Genomic DNA, 21063 nt, shown 5'->3' with positions numbered 1-21063 from the left:
GTGTTTGGTTTTGTCAGTGAAGGATTTTGTTAGGTTGAGCATTAGCAGCAAGCAGGGAGGAACGAGGGACGCAGAACAACAGCGCAGATGCAAAGCATGAGATTCGATGCGATGCGACGGGAATAACTCGATACCAATCACACTTTTACCAACTACCCAACATTCAGTGTTTAGTGTCTAAGTTTTTTTTTTTTTTATACGCACGGGTGGCGTTATGACATGTATACCTATTACAAGCATATTAATATACCGCATGGGAGCCATCCCATTCTCTTCCCTTTATCCTTACCTATTCTTCATCGATGTCCCCATCCACCTATATCATGTCCCGGACGGAGTAACGACCGTCACAACAAGCACTACAGCAAGGTCCGCTGGCTCAATGGCAGAGCGTCTGACTACGGTTCCTCTCCTCTCTCTCGAGAATCCTGGGGCAGTCCCGGTTCTTCCGGAGGATGAGTTAACCTGCTATCAGGAGGTTCCAGGTTCGACCCCTGGGTGGATCGTTTTTTTTGTAAATTCGACTCAATGTTTGAGCAAGTATGTAGGCAAGATATCTTGTAAATATTTTTGGTCATATCTGACATTTGATGGTTGTATTTTCGAATTTGTTGAAGGACGTTTTTTTTCTTTTTTTTTCCTCTTTCTTTTTTCGTTCTGGGTAGGCAAAGGAAGGTGGTGGGAAATTGAATGAGCAAGTCAAAAAATTTTGGTGCTTCGACTGCGTATCGACTTCCACTCGACCCAATGCTCCCAAATTTGTCTCTTCCTGGGCAACTAAAATTTTCTGATGTTTATTTATGTTTTCATGCTCTCGGCTAAAGGCTGTTTGATTTTGGATTGTCTGATCACCAGACGGCCATGGGCTCTGCTTTAAAGCTGCCTACACTTGTGCGTTAAGCCAAGGGGCCTTGTAATCCAATGCTTCACAAAAACAAGCCTATTTCAGGACAACCTCCAACAAGACTAACAGCCATCATGATAGATGCCGCCGTTCTCTGCTGGCTTCGATTCCAGATGGCCAGCTCGCATCGTCATTATGACCATGTCTCGGGCTTTAACTGGCACATTTACTCTTGCCACGAACCAGCTGAACATGCAACACCAAGCTCTACTTTCCGATCACACAGTCACAAGCAAAGAGATCAAAGAGTGAGAGACCGACCCTTGGTATTCCATTTTAGGTAGTAACCCATGCCGTCCCGACGCCAAGATGGTCAACTTTTGGTGTAAGTAGTAGAGTGTGTCCATGTGGTGGTTCATCATGATGCCTTCTTTCCTCTTCGGAGATGAGTAGTGCCCATTTTTGTGAACCATTCCTCTTTCTCCTTTGTTTCGTGTTTAAAAAAGCAGAAAAGAAAAAAACACAACGAAAAAAAAAGAAGATCCCGTGGTGGAAAGAAAACCCAGAGGCTTAAGCCGAGAACTGCGAGAGAAACGAAATCGAGCGTGACACGTTGACTCTTGAACAACGTACCAGCTCGAAGGGTATCCAGATGGCCTCCGAGTGCTCACTCCGCGAAGTAAGCCCCTTGTCATCCCGTTAACCTCTCAGCGGCTGCCCAGGAGACAGCCCTCGTCTTCTCTCGCCATCAATCCTTCACCGCAACCCCGGTCCTTCCAGCAACCGCACGTCGGTCGCCTAGTTGGGGCACTGAGACTGAACGTGGCCAGGCTGCTGGCACTTGTAACAGATCTTCTCGCCACCAGACTCCTTGGGGCACTCACGCGACAGGTGGCCCGAGACACCGCAGTTGTAGCACTTGTTGCCGTTCACGCAGTCGCCTGACAACGTTAGAGGGTGCCAAGTCAAATCGAGACTTAGGGAGCAGAACTCACGAGAAAGGTGGCCAATGCCGCCGCAAGAGTAGCAAGTCTTTTGGCCATAGCCGCCATAGCCGCCGTTGAAGCCGCCATAAGGGGCGCCCTTGTTGCAGTTGCGGGCAATGTGGCCGATCTCACCGCACTGTGGGAGTTAGCGGGGACTCCTGACCATCATTTTGGAGGTACGCACCTTGTAGCACTCAGCGCCGGACTGGCCGCTGCCACCAGTGGTGGGGCAGTCACGGGAGATGTGGCCGGGCTGGCCGCAGCGATAGCACGTCTTGGTGTCCTTAGGACCCTCCGGGCAGTCACGGCCTGGAAAGTTAGCACCTCTCAGGCAATCGAATAGCGATGTACTCACTCATGTGGCCCTCGGCACCGCAGTTATAGCTATGAAAATGTTAGCGAAACTTCAACCAGCCTTTGCAAGGGGACGAACATACCACTTGGCCGCAGCCTTGTTGGGGCAGTCGCGAGCCTGGGATCGTATTGTTAGTATCGTAAAGGGACAATACCTCGCCGTATCCCATCGTCTCTTCTCCAATCATCTCTCTTGCTGCTCTCGCCACCGGTTGGCATACCTTGTGAGTAGTTTGGCCGCCTATATATCTCTGTCAGACTCTCACCCCCAAATCAAGCAGAACAGGCGTAGCAGTGTGATATGATGGTGCAAGATCGCCATCCCCGGCGCGAACGAGGACCGGGCTGTTTCGACCGAACATCAGGTTCCTCGTCAGCTCCCCAGATCTGGGTTAAACAGTTAGGCGCCAGGGACGGCAGGTTCTCGTAAGGCCTTGGGAGTCATCTCTCGGTAAAGAAGAGTTGCGAGCGGTACACCCGGTATTCGCGAAGCCCAAGGTTGACCATTTCTTGTGCTTGTGTTCTGCGCTTGTGTGCAATGCGAGCGCGGGTGTGGCCAACACCTGTGCGAGTGGGAATGTGTGTGTGTGTGTGTGTGTGTGTGTATGTGTGTGTATGTATGTAGGTGTAGGTGTATGTATGTGTAGAAAAGCAAGAGGTTTTGCAGAGGGACTGTGGCGATGCCTTTTTTTTCTCCAGATGGAAGCAGGGCAACCATCACGGGCAGAAGGCCCGCCGAGGGGACGTGGACAGAGACAATGCCATCGCAGGCGCGGGGCAAACAGAAGCCAGAGCGGAAAAACTGGCGACGGCAGACTCACAAGTGAAGCAGGCCTGGCCGGAAGCAGCGAAATCCATGGTGAAAATGTGGTTGGTGGTGGTTTTGTTTTTTAAGTTTGGCGTTGTTCTTGGTTTGCGGTAATTCTGGTGATGGTTATTTGGTCAGTACCTGGAGCGGCAAGCAGAAGAAGGTTTCCCCAAAGGCTGGATGAAGTGGAAATTCCCACGAAATTGGATTTTATTAGGATTGGATGGGCTGGATGGTGGGCTTTTCGCCAGCGGGGGGATGGATTTTGCATTTATGTGGGGTAAGTTTTGCGCGACTGACCACAGAGTGCCGACGGTAAAAGAGTTGACGGGAGTGAAGGCGTGCAACACAAACAGAACGTTTGCTGGGTTGAACAAACATAGCAGACAGAGAGGGTCAAAAAATCAACTTACCTCGCAAGGCGACAGGACCTAAGCACTGTTCGGTGTTGCAGAGTAGAGAGTTTGAGTGGTAGCAGGAGAAAGACGGCAGATGGCAGAAGGACGGATGGATATGAGTTATGGATCTGTGGTGGTCGTGTGGACTGCCTGTGGTTGAAATTTTCTGAAAAGGCAAATGTGGCCAACCCCTGCCCTCTGAAACTTTGCCCCTCCACGCGCTAGCGCCCCTGCTCGTAGGGCTTTGGCAGCTTTTTGGCAGGTGCCGTTTCTGAACGTCAGTTGATCACAGGGACAGGGCCATTCCAATGAATCCATTTCTGGCGCTCCCGGCCGCTCGCATGGACGCAGTCATGTCGGCTGGATACCGTCGCTACAGTTTTGCTCTGTGACTCTGGCAGACGTGCTGGCTACGTTCTCTGCGGTGTATCGCGATGTAATGCTACGTACATCTGAGTCCTGACCCAGACATGCCGGACTCGGACGAGGAATGCATCCTCCTCGCCAGGGGCTGCTAGCCGGTGTCGAGAGGCAAAGTTTCTGCTGCAGCCCGACACGGCTGATCAGGTGTTAGCCCAACGAGGGATATGATGGGACTTGAAAATTGCCCCTACCGATGCAGCTCAATGTTTATAGAGGCGAGACAAGGCCGATTCGTCCCGATTCGCCCATCTCACCGGTGCTGTGAGGTTCAAGACAGGTATGGAGTTCGGCCGGCCGGCCGAGCCGAACCAAATCTGCTTCTCTCTCCCGATTTGCCAATCGTGTTGGCCATGTTGGCCGTGGTGGCCGTGGCCGCATTCGCACGGCCGCTTTTGGACGGCTTCTGGAAGATTGCTGGAAGCATGTTTGCACAGATAAGCGATATTTTGACTGGTTGTCCACGTGGATGGAAAACGGATATAATCAACTTAACGGAACATCGGCGACGGAAGCCCTGTGAATCCTCTGGTCTCCAGGCTCTTAGCTCGTATGATACTCTGCGCAGCGAGTCTGGGCCAGGGAACAATGGGACTTTTGTCAGACGAGTATTGTCGACTGATACCACAGGCTTCACGTTGGCGGCGATGTTCTCTCCAATGTCATATCTAAGGGGTTACCATAGCCCCTGACCGAGCGTCAAGGAGGATGATCGAGATTCATATAGACTACTCTGGTACTATTCAATGTTTGGGGAAAGGAGTTGTTTTTTGATGTTGATTTACCGCGCAAAAGACGTATCTTAGGGGTTGAATTGCCACCAAGAGATAAGGTAAGACTTGGCTTGTATGTCAAGTTTGGCAATTGAGCTTGTGGACACACAAAAAGAAGCCTTTGGTCCCAGCTAAATGCAACGTCGCAGACGTCGACATGAGTTGGGATGCAACGGGCAAATTCCGACTGGTGCGGAACACATAACGGCGTGCCCGGCAGGGGTATCAGCATGTGGAGATGTGGGGTGGAGTGGGGTAAGGCAGGCAGCCGTTTCCGCACGTGATTTGGCGCGTCCCACTTGGTCTTGGCAAGGCCTTGTTGACTTGACGCGACGCGACAAGTGGCCGCGCGAGACATCCCCTTGCTTTCTCATCTGTCGATGTACCTATGACTCACTTCCTCCCTTTGCATGAGAGGTCATGGACTTTTGGACAAGACGGGGGCGGCCAAAGCTCTTTGCCGCTCTGGAAGAGGCTTATGACTCGCTTGAGGGAGAATTCGCTGCTGGTAAGTAGACGCGGCTCGGATACCCGCGGGGAGTACGCAGCCAGAGATCATGGACTAATGCCAATGGATACAGCGCTCCAAAGGCATGTCGAAGAGTGCAATGCAAGTCTACTCCAGGAGATAGAGAAGCTCAAGGCTGCAGCTGCAAGGACTGAAGAGCTGGAGAAGCAGAATCGGACCTTGATCCGTGAGCTCGAGGAGCTCCGGAAGAAGCAGGACCAGCACAACGCCAGACCTGCTACCACATCGTCCTCCAGCACACCTTCGCTGGGCACCTCATCGCCAATCCCGAGACCTGCTCTAGCAGAGCTATCCACCAACAGCAGACCTTCGCCCCTCAATGCTACTCCTGGCAAGCCCATAGACCAGGAAAATGCCGAGACTCTGCCAGAGCAACACGAAAAGCTCAAAAAAGCATACTTTGCGCTGGACAAACGATTGAAGGAAATCAGGAACATGGCCCGCAAGTACCGGGAAGGACGGGACAACTGGGAAAAATATGCCGTGTCCCTTGAGGGGAAGCTTGCCAGGCTCGAAAAGAAGCTGTCCCGCTACGAAGAGATAGTTAAGCAGTCTCCTGCTCCAGGAGGACGAAAGCTCACGCCAAATGAGGCCTCTGATGGCAGGCCCTCGTCTGATCGAGAAGCTAGTGTCTCGCGAGCTACATCTTCCTCAGCGGAGCCCCAAGCCAATGCCGATCAGCGCGGGGACCAGGCTGAACCCTCAATAGCTCTGGGAGTTGTGCCGCCTGTGTCAATGGCTGCTCTAGCAGAAGCCAGCAAAGAGGATGAGGCCGACGAAACGGAGGACGACTCCGACGAACAGCCTCAGCTACCAACCCTGCCTGCCAATGAACCTGCTGAACCAGAACAGGAAGTCTTCATTGAGAAAGAACCCTCCTCTGACATCCCTGTCGTCGTCTCGGAGAGATGTGTGCGGAAGCGCAGGCGCGAGAGCACAGATGGCAACACACCTCACCGGCGGATTAAGACAGAATCCAGTTCAGATGTGGTCGTCACGGCCGAGATTCCCACGTTCCGACCACATGAAAGCATCGACCTCGATGAAGACTATGATAGTGTCCCAACGCCCAGGAAACTGCAGCGGTTTCAGCTTCGAGAAGATCCCTCGTCACCGGTGAATAGGACTACCGGGACTGGTCGGCAGACTAAAAGTACTGAGGCTCAGTCCTGGGCGCCTGTTGGCCCTCAGCCTAGACCTGGCCCGTCAGCCGTCACGCCTGGAGTGTTCGGAAGCATGATGTTCAGGACTCCAGACGACAGACGGCAGTTAATCAGGTCTGAATGGGGGTTGGACTCTGGAGTCGCAGATGTGGCCGAAGATGGTATGGACGAGGTTGCTCCCCCCGGGCGAACTAGGAAAGGACCAACCAACGACACTCCTACCCGTAGCCGACTCCAGACACTCTTGGAGACTCCGGCAACGAACACCACACCCAGCATGCTACCCCCTAGGCGTCAGAACCAGCCCGCTCGCACCACACGATTGCGGGATCGCCCCCTATCCGAGCTGCGGCTAGAAGACTTCAAAGTCAACCCAGCACTCAACGACGGCTACCGCTACGCTTTCAACGAAGTCGTCCGTAACAAGGACGAGAGAGCCCAGTTGTCAGGCTGTACCGACCCGAACTGCTGCGGACGGAATTTCCGCAAGATAGCCGAGTCTGAGTTGCAGAAGGCCGGCCCTGTAGTCCTCACACGCATGCAGGACATCAAGATGATGGAGAACTTTCTGGGGCGCGAAGAAGCACACCGGCTGAAGGGGATGTCGCGCGAGGAGCGCCAGGAGCTGTGGCTTCAGGCTAAGACGAGGGAGTTGGCGGATAAGTTCGGACGACATAGGCACCGGTTTGCCCGTAGGCCGTCGCCGCCGGGATATTGGAACCCGGATTTTCCTAGTACCCAGGAGATTGCAAAGTATAAGGAAGAAGCGGAGAAGGAGGAGAGACGGGCGGTTGAGGAGAGGTATAGGGAGGCATTGAGGAGGGGGAGATGGCTGTTTAGGGATGAGGAGCCCAGTTGATAGGCTTCTTAGGTACTCTTAGAGGCATTGTATATGGCTGGAGCGTATGAAAAATAACTTTGTGGATGTGGAATCTGGCTTAGAGGATTTCTTGGTCTCCAGTCTTTGCATGGAGGTGAAAGGGTTCAATAGAGGCTGTCATCGATCCATGAAATTTGCGACGTCATGCATCTGGTTAACATGAGCAATCAACAGTTTTACTGTATCAACCTTATCTCTTGGTCCATTGCTTCAGTGATTCAATGAGATGATCCCTTTTGTGTATGAGTTGCGTAGCAGGATTCATCCGAACTGCAGATAAGGGCAAAACCGGATGGCAGCGGGTAGCTTTCATAAGGCAGGACTGATGCCCTGTTGCTCGGATGTTGGGCTCGGTGGGAGGAAAACATTCAGGTTCCCAGGCCTCAGGAGGTCCGTGCGTCTGTGCGTCAGTGTTTGGGCGCTGGGCGCGCTCGGCGGGCAAGGGGAGGCCACTTTAAATTTTGCCAGCGGCGGAAACCCCAGGGAAGCCCACCAGACCAACATCGCCTTTTTCTTGGCGTGCCTCTTGCGCGTTGCCAACGACGTCGAGCCCGCCCTAGCTCGACTCAACCGACAGACTCAAACACCATCGCTGACGCAGAGGCCCGCACCCGGCTCTGCAGAGAAGAAAGAGAGATAGGAGGAGAAAGAAAGAAGAAGAGAGAGGAAAAAGAACGAGAAGAAAGAAAGAAGGAAAGAATAGACGGGCTGACAACATCACACGGTCAAGTTGTTCGCATCAGAGCATCTCTTTGCAACTCTGCAATCACTGCATCCACCACAACCCCCAAGTTCTCGGTCTGCACTCATCGCAGCTCGCCCCAGCTCGCAGCAGTGCACCGCAGCCGCAGCAAACCATTCAGCGGCGTTCCGAACGGTATCCGAGCCTACTTCGCACAGCGTCTTCACACTCTTTTACCCCAACCCCTCGTCCAGCCCACCTCCCTTTGCGTGGCGGTGGCTGCAAGTCGTCGTGATAGGTACACCCGATCTCACATCACGACTCTTCGTCTCGGCTGCTGCTGCTCGCCCGGCCTCGCAGCCCTAGCTGACCAGCCGACCGACCACAGGATTGTGTCGACTGTAAGCAGCAATTCAGTTGTTTGCTGCGTCTTGCCCCTTGTAAGACTCGCAGCATCACTGTTCCACACATTGGCCGTCTCATTGGCTTTCTCGACCTGACGACGACGACCCAACAACTCGGCGTCGTGTTCAGACCTCTCAGCGACGAGCGACAAGGACGTCGATAGCCTGGCGATAGCCCCTGATATCATTAATCGCGACGACACCCCCCTCGCGACCCCTCTACATCTCCGATCCCCTCCAGCCGTTCGCCCCTCGGCTGGCCTGTCTTGACGCTTCATCTCGCCGCGGTGGCCCTCACATCCGAGTGAGAAGCTGCCGCCACAAGTCAGCGATACACCCCAGGCCGGCATGATGAACAACCGCGGGCATCTGCCGGCTGGGCAGGTGGTGCAAGGGGGTGCTGGCGCCGACATGACTCCCACTGCCCCCAATGGCGTGGGCAGTGTCCCTGTGCCCCCCGTCCCGGGTCCTGCTGTTCCCTCGGGCGTCCCTGGCAGTGGCATGGGCCCCGGTCCTGGTTCTCGTCGCGGAGGCCGGCCGCAGAACCACTACCCGCCGGCTCACCACTGGAACCAGCATCATGTCAACCACATGTACACTCCTGGCTATGTGAACCCCTATACGGCGCCCTATTACATGCACCATCAGCCCTACCAGGCTGCCTACCACATGCCGTACCAGCATCCCCATGCTGTCTACACTCGGTCGCCCCCAGCTATGCAGCATTTTGTGCCCATGCACCAGCAGACCTATGTGCGGCCGCCCCAGCACTCACCGATTGTCTCGTCCTCGTACCATCACCCGCCGATTCCGCCTTCGGCCCCTCCCGCAACCATCCCTCCCCCGCAGCTGCCCCATACTCCATCCTCGACTCATTCCCATGTCGTACCGCCGCCCCCTATGACCCCGCCTGTCCCGGTCCAGATGGCTCCTCAGCAGCGTCCTGAGCCTGTTCAGCAGCCTGCTCAACCTGCTCAGCAGGCCCAGCAGCAGCCTCAGCAGGAGACCCAAACCCCGGCCACTCAGGTCCAGCCCCCCGTGGCTCCTCCCTCTCAGCCTGAGGCCCAGCCGCAGACGGCTGCTCAGCCTACCCCTGCTCCTGAGGCCCCGGTTAAGACGGAGACTCCGCTGCCTTCTCCGGCTCCGGTAACTCCGGTTTGCGAGCCGTTCCGCCCTCCGGTATGTGTATTGTGTCCTTGTTCACGCTGAGTTATTTGATGCTAATTTCGTCTAGCTGCCTTGGTACTCTGTTCCTAAGGAAGACTTCCCCCTGCGTACGAACAAGCGCAAGAAGAAGAAGCAGCTTGCTGCCACTAGTGAGGGCGTTGAGCTGCCTGAGCTGCCTGCCCCGGCTGCAGAGGCCTCTGTTGAGCCTGAGATCAAGACTGAGGAGGCTGCCCCTGAGCCTGTGAAGCAGCCCGAGGAGGCTCCCGCCCCGAAGGCCGAGACGAAGACTGAGGCTCTTCCTCCACGTTCTGAGACTCCCTCAACCCAGGACCAGCCCTCTGAGGACACAACTTCGACCTCGCCGACTACCCCGAGCTCGGTCCAGCCGGCCAAGCCGTCTTCGACCGTCACGCCGGCTAGCTCTGCGACCTCGGCGGCGAAGCCTACTGCTCGCCCTGCCGTTCCGGCTGTTCCTGTCCTTCCTGTTCTGCCTAAGGTCGCTCCCAAGGAGGCCAAACCTGCTGTTCCAGCTGAGAAGCGTCCTGAGGCTGCCGCTGCTGCGGCCCCGGCCAAGCCGGCTGAGGCTACTGCTCCGCAGGTCAATGGCAGTGTTACCCCCGAAAAGAAGGCTGACGAGACCAAGGAGGCTGCTACCCAGCCCGCTCAGGCTCCTCAGCCTGTCCCGGCACCTGCCCCAGCAAAGCCCAAGCTCTGGGCTGGCTTGTTCGCCAAGTCCAGCTCCAGCGCCAGCGCAACCTCGTCTCAGGTTCGCACTAATGGCAACACTGACGGCCAGGGCGTCGCCTCTGGTCCGGGTGCCTTCTCCAAGGCCAATGCCAACTCCCTGGCTGAGGCTATTCTCAGCTACCAACCCGGCACGCCTGAGAAGCTGTACTTTCTGGAGCCCAGGGGCTTGGTCAACACAGGGAATATGTGCTACATGAACTCGGTGAGTAGACAGGGATGAACTGCAGAAATCCTTTACTGACAATGACTAGGTACTCCAAGTCCTCCTCTTTTGCACTCCCTTCTATGACTTCCTTGACCAAGTCAGCAAGAAGGCGGCGCACAGCTTCAAGAGCGAGACTCCTCTTCTCGACACCATGATCATGTTTATGCGTGAGTTCAAAGCCATTGCCTCGGCTTCTACGGCTGAGCTGCTGCGCAAGCGGCTCCGCCCCGAGGAGTACGAGAAGTACGGCGACCCGTTCACCCCTGAGTTCGTCTATGACACCATTCGCAAGCTGCCCCGCTTCTCGAGCATGCGCCGCGGCCACCAACAGGACGCTCAGGAGTTCCTTGGCTTCTTGCTCGAGGGCCTGCATGACGAGTGCTCGCAGGTCACTCGCAACGTGCAGTCAACCGTCTCGACCACTGCCAATTCCTCCGTATCCTCGCCGACCGCTGCTGCCGAGGGCGGCAACGACTGGCTCGAGGTCGGCCCGCGCCAGCGCTCAGCCATCACTCGCTCGTCAGGCTACTCCCAGAGCTCGTCGCCCATCACCAAGATCTTCGGCGGCCAGCTGCGCTCCGAGCTCCGCGTCCCCGGCAACAAGAACTCCGTCACCCTCGAGCCGTATCAGCCTCTTCAACTCGACATCGGCGCCCCCGAAGTCCGCACCATCATTGACGCACTCAAGGGCCTGACCCATCCCGAGGCTATCTATGGCGACTTCAACTCCCCGCGCGGCAAAGACGTCCGTGCCACCAAGCAAGTCTTCATCGAGTCTGTCCCGCCTGTTCTCATCCTGCACCTCAAGCGCTTCCAGTTCGATGCGGAAGGCTACGGCGGCACAGTCAAGATCTGGAAGAAGGTCGGGTACCCGCTGGAGTTTGATTTCCCTCGGGAAGTGCTCTCGCGGAGTACCCGCAATAGCATCCTAAATGATAATACGGGTGCGCCGAGGTATAGACTGATTGCAGTGGTGTATCACCATGGCAAGAATGCTTCTGGGGGGCACTATACTGTCGATGTGCGTCGCCAGGATGGGAAGGAGTGGATTCGTATTGATGATACTGTTATTCGGAGGGTTAGGGATGAGGAGGTTGCTGCAGAGGGTGGAGCGGAGGAGGAGCCTTCGCTGCGGTCGTTGGCTACTGCTGATGGCAAGAGAGATGGTGGCGTTGGTGCTAGTGCCAACCGTTTTGCGGGTATGGATGAGGATGCTGGCGATGGGGACGAGGGCGGTTGGAAGCAGGCGGCTGGTGGCAAGAAGTGGAGTAGTGTTGTGAATGGCGGTGGTGCCCAGGCTTCGACCAATGGGTTGAAGAGCAAGCAGCCGAAGGAGAGTGTGAGGGAGAATAAGGTTGCATATCTGCTGTTTTACCAGCGGATTTGAGGAGTTGGTGGTCCCTAGGGACTTGGTTAGATTATGGAGACTGGGCAGCAGTTGATCCAGCTGTCAGACAAACAGTGATGGGCTGACTTGCAAGGCTTGGGGCAGCCGAATTGATGATATGATGATGCCCGTCGCTGTTGTCTGGCCGATTTGGGTTGCGCACGCTGCGCGTATATATGGGGTTGGCAAAGCGGGCCATGTTGCGATATGGATACCACGCATCATACATTACATTCGACATGCACTGCGGAGGAGGAGCGAGCTTGGATGACGGTGGTGGGAGTATCGATACCCTCTCGTCGATACACGACATACCTACGATACTGAAAATCGTCACGCAACCATCATTACCCCGGCTTCCTCACCTACCTATCAATCACCACCTGATCTCTGGTCTGACGACCTGACCGATTCACCCGATCTGCCTCGCTTACCTTGCTCTCCTCCTCATCTCCTTATTCCTACTTCTTTTTTTTTAAAAAAAAAAAAAACTGTCGGGCCACACGGGCTGTACATACACCCTGGCTGATGACTTGCCAGCCTCCTATCTACCCCTCTGTCACCTTCGATAGGAGCCTCCGAATCCCTCTTCACGTCCTGTCCTCTGTTCCTATGTTCCTCGTCACGATCGCACACCAGCCATTCTTCACAGCTTCCGATTTCACATGACAAAGACGTGGAGAGTACGAGGCTCGGATAAGGTTGGCGTTGGAGACAGGAGAGCTAGGAGGTTGGCTCAGAGGGATGCATTGAAGAAGTATTTAATGGATGGAGAAAGTTTGATGCTACATTGCGTTGGATGACATCGTCTTCTTGCAGGAACTTACATAACGGGTAGCCTTTGGGGGTACAGATTGGCTGGATGAGAGAACTGTGAGAGGAAGAGAAGGAGGAGCAGGTTCGGGAGGTCGGAAGTGAAGGATTGAGAAGGGAAGTGATCAATTGGTCGAAGGAGAGGGTCTATGATGAAGCAGGGAAGGATGGGTTTGAGAAGATGAGGTTCACGTGGAAAGGTGAGGATGGGAGGAGCTTTGACTGTGTGGATGTCCATCCTTCGACGCACTGTCTGAAATGGATGGATTGAACCAAGGAGGAGAGAACAGAGGGTCGCCTGAGTCTAAGTCAGGCTCCAGCCAACCTGGTAGTCACGCACGTACGTATGTAGTAATGGGATTCTCTCATTGATGGATGGATGATGGATGACTCTGGGTGGCTGAATGTGGATGGGAGGATGGGTGGGGAAGTGGAGGGACTAGATGGAATGGATGGAAAGAAAAAAAAAAATTTTTTTTTCTCTTGGGATTTGTGAAGACAAACAGCATCAAGATATACTATGACTTGCGATAAGTCAACAAAACAAAACACTGTTTAAGCAATTGATGCACATGATTGATGAGGACGATAAGTTCTTAGTGATATTATGGGTAGGTAGATAAACTTGAGTGTTGCGAGTGAGGATGATGGGTGGGTGGTACAAGGGCCTCTGAGGTAATGAGATGGGGGTTTGAGGAAGAAGAGAATGAGGATATGTGAATGGTGGTATAAGTCCCTCTGTGGGAAGGATGAACACCCTTATCATTCATGTATACGGTAGTATATAGAGGGAATATAGCCTTCTCTGGCTTGGTCATGTTGAATCATCTGCGCGCACAGTCCCGGAGCTCTATAAACAGCAGGAAATTAGTTACAACTATGCCTTATGATGTCTAGAAGATTTTGATTGGTAGGGAAGGGTGATCACAACGAAGCAGCCTTCTACCTTCAACCCTCGGGTAGGTAGTTAACATCTCTACCTTTTGTATATAAACACTGGGCGATCCTCTCATATTCGACACCATGGGTCTTGCTCTACTATCTGAACGTAAAACAGCTCTACCTGTTCAGGTAGTAGTGGTATGAAAAAGGGTTCCATATTTTTTAACTTCCAAGATCTACATATGAACCTGTGTAACCGCTGCTTACTGTTGCCGAGAAAAATCACCACATATAATCAAAATCCACCACAAGAACCACCAGGGTTCAAGATCTAACATGTGGGGTTGCGATAGAAGGGGGCGAGAGGGGGGGGGATGACGTCAAAGGGTCGTTGTTGGTTACCTCGCACTGTAGCATCTCTACGGATCCGTATAGGCCAGCACCATCACATACCCCATCACAGTCCAGTTGTTTACAACAGTACAATAGACTCGAGAACCTGGTTATCCCATTTTCAATATGACATATACGATATATACCAGGCTCAATTCCATGCCGATTGGAGTCCAAGAGCTAAATTGAATGAGATGTCGCCAATATCATACTTCCCTTGTCACGGTCACAGAAGCGGAAGCGTCTCTCGAGCATGGACATTAAAGCAGTTAAGGTAGGGACGAACGAGTGGTCCCGATGGCGATATCATAAGCTAGCATCATTATCGCCTTCTCAGCTTGCTTGCCTTCCTGCCAATGCAAGCTGACCTGCAAAACACCAAAAAAGGCAAACAAATCGCGGCGAACTCGCTCACTGTGTCGAGGTGGCACCAATTACAGATTGGTACCTAACAAAGACTGCCCACACTTCCAAGTGAGGGGGTTCCGAAGACGTGGATCTCGTGTTCTCGCATCCTGTGGGTATAGGTGATGCATAATCAAATTCCGATTTACCTTGAGATTCTTGGCTGTCCCATTGAGCGTACACTCACCCCCACTTCTATGAGCAACTAACCTTCTCTTTACATTACTCGGCTCAGGCATCTTTACTTTTCAGGGTTATCGCTCTTGTATATCGATACATGATTCCGTGGTTTGGTTAAGGCCCAGTCATCATGTCGAGCATCAGAGAGCTAGTTGAGCCTATGCTCATCCATGAGAGGGTAGTTGAGTCAAAGAAGAGTATGTCCTCCCTTCAAGCTCACTTAACCTCTCTCTAAGAGATATGACATCTGTGACTGTCTCTCTCACACAGTATACTAATCACTTTCACAGTCTGGACCACCCTCCTGACCAATACCTCCTACCTTCCCGGCGTCCTCGCCCTCCATCACTCCCTTACCCACCTCTCCCATTCCTCCCACCCCCTCGTAGTCCTCTACACCGACGCTCTGCCCCCGGCTGCCTTAGCCGCCCTCGACATCCGCGGCATCCCCCATCAAAAGGTTAACCCTGATCCATACCAACCCTATGTCCCCTCGCATCCTTTAACCTCTCGAGGCGGCAAGTCAGAAGCAACGAACCCGAATGCTTTTGCGTTTGCGCATGACCCCAGGTTCAGGGATTGTTGGACGAAGTTGGCGGCATTTTTCATGGTTGGCTATGAGAGGGTTGTGTTTATGGATGCTGATATGGCGGTTGTGAGTGAGAGGGGTGTGGATGAGTTGATGGACGTGCCGTTGGAGGGGGATGAGGATGATGTAAAAGAGGGGGAGGGGAAGGAGAGACTGTTTGCGGCGTGCTGCGCATGTTTGTGTAATCCGTGCCGGTTCGAGCGTGAGTATTCCTTTCTTGTGTTTACTCAATGAATGATATCAGGGGTAGCTCGAGAGTTGCCCCTGAGCAGCATATTCAAACAGCATAGCTAACACCTCCCAGACTATCCCCCCAACTGGACCCCCCCGTCCTGTCCTTACACCCAACTCCAACACCTCCGCTCTTTCTCCAAACCCCCCAAGCGCTTTCAAACCCAAACCAACATCCCATACTCCCCGGGTAACACTGAACTAAACGGCGGCCTCCTCGTGATCCGCCCCTCACGAAAAATCGCTTCGCAAATCGCCATCGCCCTGCGCAACCCATTCTTCCTCGAGCCCGGCCGCTGGAGCTTCCCTTTCGCCGAGCAATCCTTCTTGACAAAACTCTTCCCCATGCGCTGGACGGTGCTCCCGTGGAAGTATAACGCCTTGAAAACCCTAAGATGGCAGGGTTTGCACTCAGGTAGGAAGAGGCTTTGGGAGGATGGGAAGGTGAGGGCGGTGCATTGGATTTTAGTGCCCAAGCCTTGGGGGGTTGGTAAAAAGAGGAAGATCAAAGAGGAAGGAGAAGGAACAGAGGGGGAGAAGAGAGTCAAAAAGGAAGAGGGAGCAGAGGAGACCTTTAGGGGGAGTTCAGGTGGCGATAAGATGACCACCAACTTGACCTTCCCAGACAGTAAGGCTGTGCTCTCAGCATCGACAGGGTCTTTACCTTCTCTCTCGCACTCGTCACCCAGATCTTCGTCTCTCGTCTCAGGTGGATCTACTCAGCCTCAAACTCAGCTGGACAACAACCAACCGTCATCATCACAGGGCGCGAACGCGGCTTCCTCTTCGCCTCCTGAATTGGTCTGGACCAGTAGCCCATCACCTTCGACATCAGGCAACTCTGGACCGGAGCCACAGATACTCGCTGTTAACCCCCTTCCGACCGAGCCGGAAATCTTCTGGTCAAGTACGTCCACGCTCCTTGGGGAGGATGCCACTATCAACTTGGAACAGGCAAAACTGTTCAAAAAAGTAAGCGATGAAAGAAAGGATGAGAAGCAAGCGGAACATAAAATCGCCAAAATTATTCCAATCAACACTGCACCTGCCGGCCAGGAACTTGGTGGCAGCAGCAGTAGCAGCAGTCCTGTCGCAACAGACAGCAAGTTCGTAGATGAACCGGACTCGGAAGACGAGTGGGAATACGAAGACGGCAATGATGCAGTAACCAATGGATGGTGGAGAAAGATTGATCGGGCGAGGAGGAGATTGGATCGGGAGAGGGGGATTTATGATGGGTGGTAACAGTGTAATACTCTTGCCTGGAACTACTTGTGGATGAGAACGGACACATGGTATGGAGAAGGGCTTAGACTGGCACGGCGTGCTTGGAGTAATGATCATAGGAGAGCTCTTATAATGCGGGCAGATTGACTACGGCGTAACGGATATTCGGAATGGGGAGTAGAACGGTTTGGGTTCTTGGTACTCGCCTACATAGCGAAGCGAAGGGAAAATACAGTCCCGAAGATCATATCCCATTCATATGGATTGGTTAATCGAGTAGCGTTATTGACTGCCATTGGAGCTGAAGAAACAACTTATTTCCGCGACACCATTTCTGTGGTTATAGTGAACCCACAAAGACCTGACTCTCAACCTCTCAGTTCTGACACCCGACAAGGATCATGAAGAGTTTGAAATAAAAAGGCATACAGTGGCCCAGTCAACTGGCTCGACATAAACAGTCACGGTAGTTGAAGCATTTTCTGTTCTCACAAGTACATAGAGACAACAAGTGTATTGAATGCTCCCATAGAAAACAATTGGCATGAAGTCTATCCCTTGGCTCCACGGTAACGAAAAAAAAAGTATATGTTGAAGACACTGAATCTCTCTAGAATTCAGTCAAGAGGAATGTGACACCTACAAGTCAGCCACACTGACTCAATTTTGCAAAATGTTTTTTTTTATTTTTTCAAACCCAATGACGTCTAGATGATAAGATTTTTTCCAAAAGACGCTCTACAAATACTATGTGTCTGTCCTTCATGATGCTTCTTGTACACCTACCTACCGGTCTATGTCTAATCAATGGGCTTTGTTGCCTCAAGGATCAGCTTCACTTATGCTGTGGGGTTATGAACCTACAATATATTCAAGTTGGATAAACCCAGCAGAAGTGACCTGACAAAAACTTTCTGGGATCTGTCACAAGCACTCTCTGCCGACGAATACCGGGCTTTAAGACAAATAAACGGCATTACAACTCTCTAAAGCAAATTCCTCGCAACTTAGAATGAACAAGACTAATATAAAACTCGGACCACGGAAGTCAAAGGCCCCTTCCATGATTCAACTACCTCCCCCTAAATCAACACAAACCTCCTCCCAACACAACCAACACCAAATCAAGGCACCAAACAGCAGCTGTCCACTTTTGCCATGTCTTTGCAAGAGAGAGCAAGTGTGTGTGAGAGAGACAGACACAGGTGTTCAAGATGATGACGAGTATTACCTAAGTCTTGCGTATGCATGTTTATAAAAGAGAGCAAGCACGTCCACAACTTGCAGACAGATTAATTATCTTTTATCCTCTTGCCATGACAAAACCAACCATTCCTCAAAACAATCCATCACACCTCCCCCCTACCTAAATCCCCCCTTCCCTCTCCCTCCATAACTACCCCTTTTTACAAGGCCGACGCAACAGCGGCAACAGCAACCAGCCCAAACAGCGCGGTGTTGAACACGACGCCAGCAGCGGAGCTCTCGTCGTCGGAACCATCAATCTGGCCGTCGCCGGTGGAGCCAGCGCCGGTGTCCTCGTTGGCAGCAGCGTTGTCGCTCGTGCAGGTGAAGGTGCCCTCGACCTTACCGTTGCCGCCCTGGTGAGCCGGGGCCAGCTCTTTCAGCTTGTCGCAGACCTTGCGGATGTCCTCGGTCGAAGAGACGTCGAAGGCGCCGAGGACGACCTCCAGGGAGGGGAAGTCGACACTGTACACGGAAGTCAGTAGGCTGTAGAGTTGAATGTTTGGTTAGGTTTTTTGGGAGGGGGGGGGGACGTACTCCTTGAAGCTACCACGCAGCTTGACAGCACCGCCGACCTTGCGCAGCTTGGGGAAGGCATCGATCTCCTCGAGCTCAGTGTTGTTGGCGATGAGCAGACCGCCGCCGAGCTCAGTGAGGACAGGGAAGGACAGGTTGGTCAGAGCACCGTTGCCAACGAACGAGATGTCGCCCTTCTCGGTGTGGGTCAGGTTGGGGGCGATGAAGGACTCAAAGAAGTTAGAATCGAAGCGAGCCGAGCCGTTGACGACCCGCAGCGAGGGGACGTCGAAGGTGGTGACGTTGGCAATAGCGAGTTCGTTGGCCCAGATCAGGTTGGGCAGCTCGACCTCGAGACCGAGACCAATGCCGTTGGCGGAGATCTTAAGAGCGCCAGTGACGGTCTGCAGGGCGCTGACGAAGCTGGTCAGGCGCTTGTTGTTGTTGATGTCGAGGGAGCGGATGGTGGTGACGTTGATCATGTCGACGCGGGAGGTGAAAGTATCGCTGATGGCGACCTCGTCGGCCTTGGAGAGGGGACCCAGGGTGACGGCGTCCAGGGCGGGCAGCGCCTGGAAGGTGAGCGAGCCGACCTCGGTCAGGCTGGGGAATTCGACGCGGTTGAGCTTCTCGAGGGCCTGCAGCGTGAACTTTCCGCCGACCTTCCTGAGCGTGCTGCTGGTGATGTAGTCGAGGTTGCTGATGTTGAAGACCTTGAGGTCGCCAGTAATCTCGCTGGGACCAGAGAGATCAATGCCGCCATCGCCGGTGACGACAACGGAGCCCTCGAACTTCTTGCAAGAGGCGATCTTGGTGGCTTCAGCCTGGCTAGCGACAGTCGTCGTCGTCGCCTTGCAGCTGGACTGGGCTATATTGGGTCAGTCTGGACCTCTTCCGGAGTTGGAGCTAGGAATGGTTACTTACCGACGGCAGAGCCGACAGCCGCGAGAACGGGGAGGATCTTTGTGACGATCATTTTGATGGTCTATCTGTCTGCACCACGGTTAGATCCCGAATTCCCAAATTTTGGAAAAGGTGAAGTTGCAGAGTAGTCGCGACGCGAAGGCGGTGAAGAAAGCTCAGGGCAGCAATGAATCGCAACGACGTTGACCGAGGAAACAAAACCAGCACTCAGGACTCCCGGGAATGGCGAACCCAAGTCGCAGGCAGAGAAACAACCCCAGATTCGAGTTCCAAGTTTCGGGTGTCAAAGAAAGCTCGGACGAAACCTCCTGGCTGCCTCTGACCACGTCTCTCTACCTGCCTTCCCTGCCTCGACCCTTCACGCTGTTTCTCGTGAACCAGATCTGGCGGATCCCATTGAAACAGATTGGGTGGCCAAAGGAACAAGGTGAGCCCAGTTTTCTGCTGTTGCGACTCGACTCGGCTCGTGATATACTTGGCGATGTTTGCTCTGGGCGGAGTGGAGATTGTAGATAAAGAAAACAACAGCCCTGGAAATTCCTGGATGGCAAAGGGGTCCGATAATGGATTTTGTCACCGAAACAACGCGTCGCGAACACTGTGCACCTGAAACCGCCTTTTCCCAGAGTTCGGACGAGAGATCCACGGGGAATCACCAAAACCCACACTGCAGCACACACGAAACGCCAAATGCCAACGCACCTTCGTCGATGGAGTGTCGCAATGGGCGCGCCTCTTTTACAAACACGCACGGGAAGGATGGGGAGAGCGAGAGAAGCTGAGTTGGATGTCCAAAAGAGAGGCGCGGAGAAAAGGGATACGTTCAATAAACTGGTGAGAATATGGCAATTCTTCACCAAAAGCGCACGAAAAGGTGCAAGGAGGATTAGTAACGAGTGAACGAAAGGCAAAAAGGCACTGAGGTTGTGTCCAAGGTCGGAGGAGGTAAAGTTGAGACAGGAGAGCGAGAGGAGGAGGAGGGAAAAAAAAGTGTGTGAAACAGGGAAGAAAGAGGATGGAAAGATGACAGACGGAGCGTGGTGTGGCTTGATCAAGAAGCTTTCTCTCTCTGGCTCCCTACTCCCTGAACAGGGAGCAGGCAAGGGGGGGTGAGCCAGGGCCGCCAGGGCAGTCGGTCAGGGGATCAGGATTCGTTGCTTTCGCTGGATCCGGACTGGCCTTCACCCGTGGCTTGCGACAACTGGAGCCATCCAATGCCAGATGGAAAGCCATTGGGAGCCATTGGAACATTGGAACAGCGGCTCCAGGGGTTTTACTGCAGCGTTCATTTTGCACAGTGGGGCCCGCCTGTAATACGGACACACCCCCGTTCAATTTGACTGCTTCTCCTGTGCCGCCCCCTGTGCCAGCCCGATTTCAGCCAATGCCAGCCGACGCCAGTCCTCGCTGTTGGCTGATGAGCCCCCACCCGCGGAGTGTTGAATGGTCACTGCAAAGACGCTCAGCTTCGCATGGATGGGACGGGCTTGAAGATGCCGAGCAGCAGATGTCTATGACTTGCTTTTCGAATGCATTCCAGGTTTCAAAAGTGTTTTCTCGCATTACATCCACCATGTTCTTGTCAATTGGTTCAACATGATCCTGAAGAGACCCAAAAAGCATTGCCATGCGGTCGTGCTTGTTTGGAGTCCTCTGCACACGTCGCCGTCCACAACAACGAAGCCCTCCGTGGCAAATTCTAGAGGAGTGTCACTATCAAAACCACAGACGACGGTGTCACCCCAGTGGATCCCGAAGTGCCTCGTCTGGAGTGGGCCGACTGGTTGGTTTGGTCACTGGACTGCTTGGGCGAACAGGGGGCTTTCAGTTCTTTTCGTTCCAACTTCTTTTCGCTGCAGCAGTGTGAAATGCTTGGCCGAGCACGGTCCCCGTTTTTGGCTGTGAAGACGT

General features: G+C 53.6%; 5 protein-coding genes and 1 non-coding gene across 6 annotated transcripts; 4 read left to right on the top strand and 2 right to left on the bottom strand.

The window, feature by feature from the left end:
• Positions 1-368: 368 nt before the first annotated feature.
• CTHT_0063620 lies at positions 369-506 on the top strand. Its single transcript has 2 exons — positions 369-406; positions 469-506. It is a non-coding gene; the product is annotated as a tRNA-Arg (tRNA).
• Positions 507-1642: 1136 nt separating this feature from the next.
• On the bottom strand, positions 1643-3042 carry CTHT_0063610 (DNA-binding protein hexbp-like protein; the record flags this gene model as incomplete). Its single annotated transcript, XM_006696605.1, has 7 exons — positions 1643-1785; positions 1840-1966; positions 2015-2139; positions 2204-2214; positions 2268-2302; positions 2406-2425; positions 3006-3042. The coding sequence occupies 7 exons, from the start codon at positions 3040-3042 to the stop codon at positions 1643-1645; spliced, it is 498 nt and encodes a 165-aa protein (XP_006696668.1).
• A 1961-nt stretch (positions 3043-5003) lies between these two features.
• CTHT_0063600 (uncharacterized protein) lies at positions 5004-7134 on the top strand (the record flags this gene model as incomplete). The annotated part of the gene is made up of 2 exons (XM_006696604.1): positions 5004-5091; positions 5165-7134. 2 exons carry the CDS (start codon positions 5004-5006, stop codon positions 7132-7134), a joined length of 2058 nt encoding a protein of 685 aa, XP_006696667.1.
• A 1458-nt stretch (positions 7135-8592) lies between these two features.
• On the top strand, positions 8593-11747 carry CTHT_0063590 (ubiquitin carboxyl-terminal hydrolase-like protein; the record flags this gene model as incomplete). Its single annotated transcript, XM_006696603.1, has 3 exons — positions 8593-9420; positions 9476-10357; positions 10407-11747. The coding sequence occupies 3 exons, from the start codon at positions 8593-8595 to the stop codon at positions 11745-11747; spliced, it is 3051 nt and encodes a 1016-aa protein (XP_006696666.1).
• A 2803-nt stretch (positions 11748-14550) lies between these two features.
• On the top strand, positions 14551-16485 carry CTHT_0063580 (transferase-like protein; the record flags this gene model as incomplete). The annotated part of the gene is made up of 3 exons (XM_006696602.1): positions 14551-14617; positions 14711-15184; positions 15314-16485. The coding sequence occupies 3 exons, from the start codon at positions 14551-14553 to the stop codon at positions 16483-16485; spliced, it is 1713 nt and encodes a 570-aa protein (XP_006696665.1).
• Positions 16486-17873: 1388 nt separating this feature from the next.
• CTHT_0063570 (putative cell wall protein) lies at positions 17874-19204 on the bottom strand (the record flags this gene model as incomplete). Its single annotated transcript, XM_006696601.1, has 3 exons — positions 17874-18177; positions 18250-19096; positions 19153-19204. The coding sequence occupies 3 exons, from the start codon at positions 19202-19204 to the stop codon at positions 17874-17876; spliced, it is 1203 nt and encodes a 400-aa protein (XP_006696664.1).
• Between the last annotated feature and the right edge of the window lie 1859 nt (positions 19205-21063).

This window comes from Thermochaetoides thermophila (assembly GCF_000221225.1).
Source record: "Thermochaetoides thermophila DSM 1495 unplaced genomic scaffold scf7180000011821, whole genome shotgun sequence".
Lineage (NCBI taxonomy): Eukaryota > Fungi > Ascomycota > Sordariomycetes > Sordariales > Chaetomiaceae > Thermochaetoides > Thermochaetoides thermophila.
This window is presented reverse-complemented; position numbering and strand designations above follow the sequence as displayed.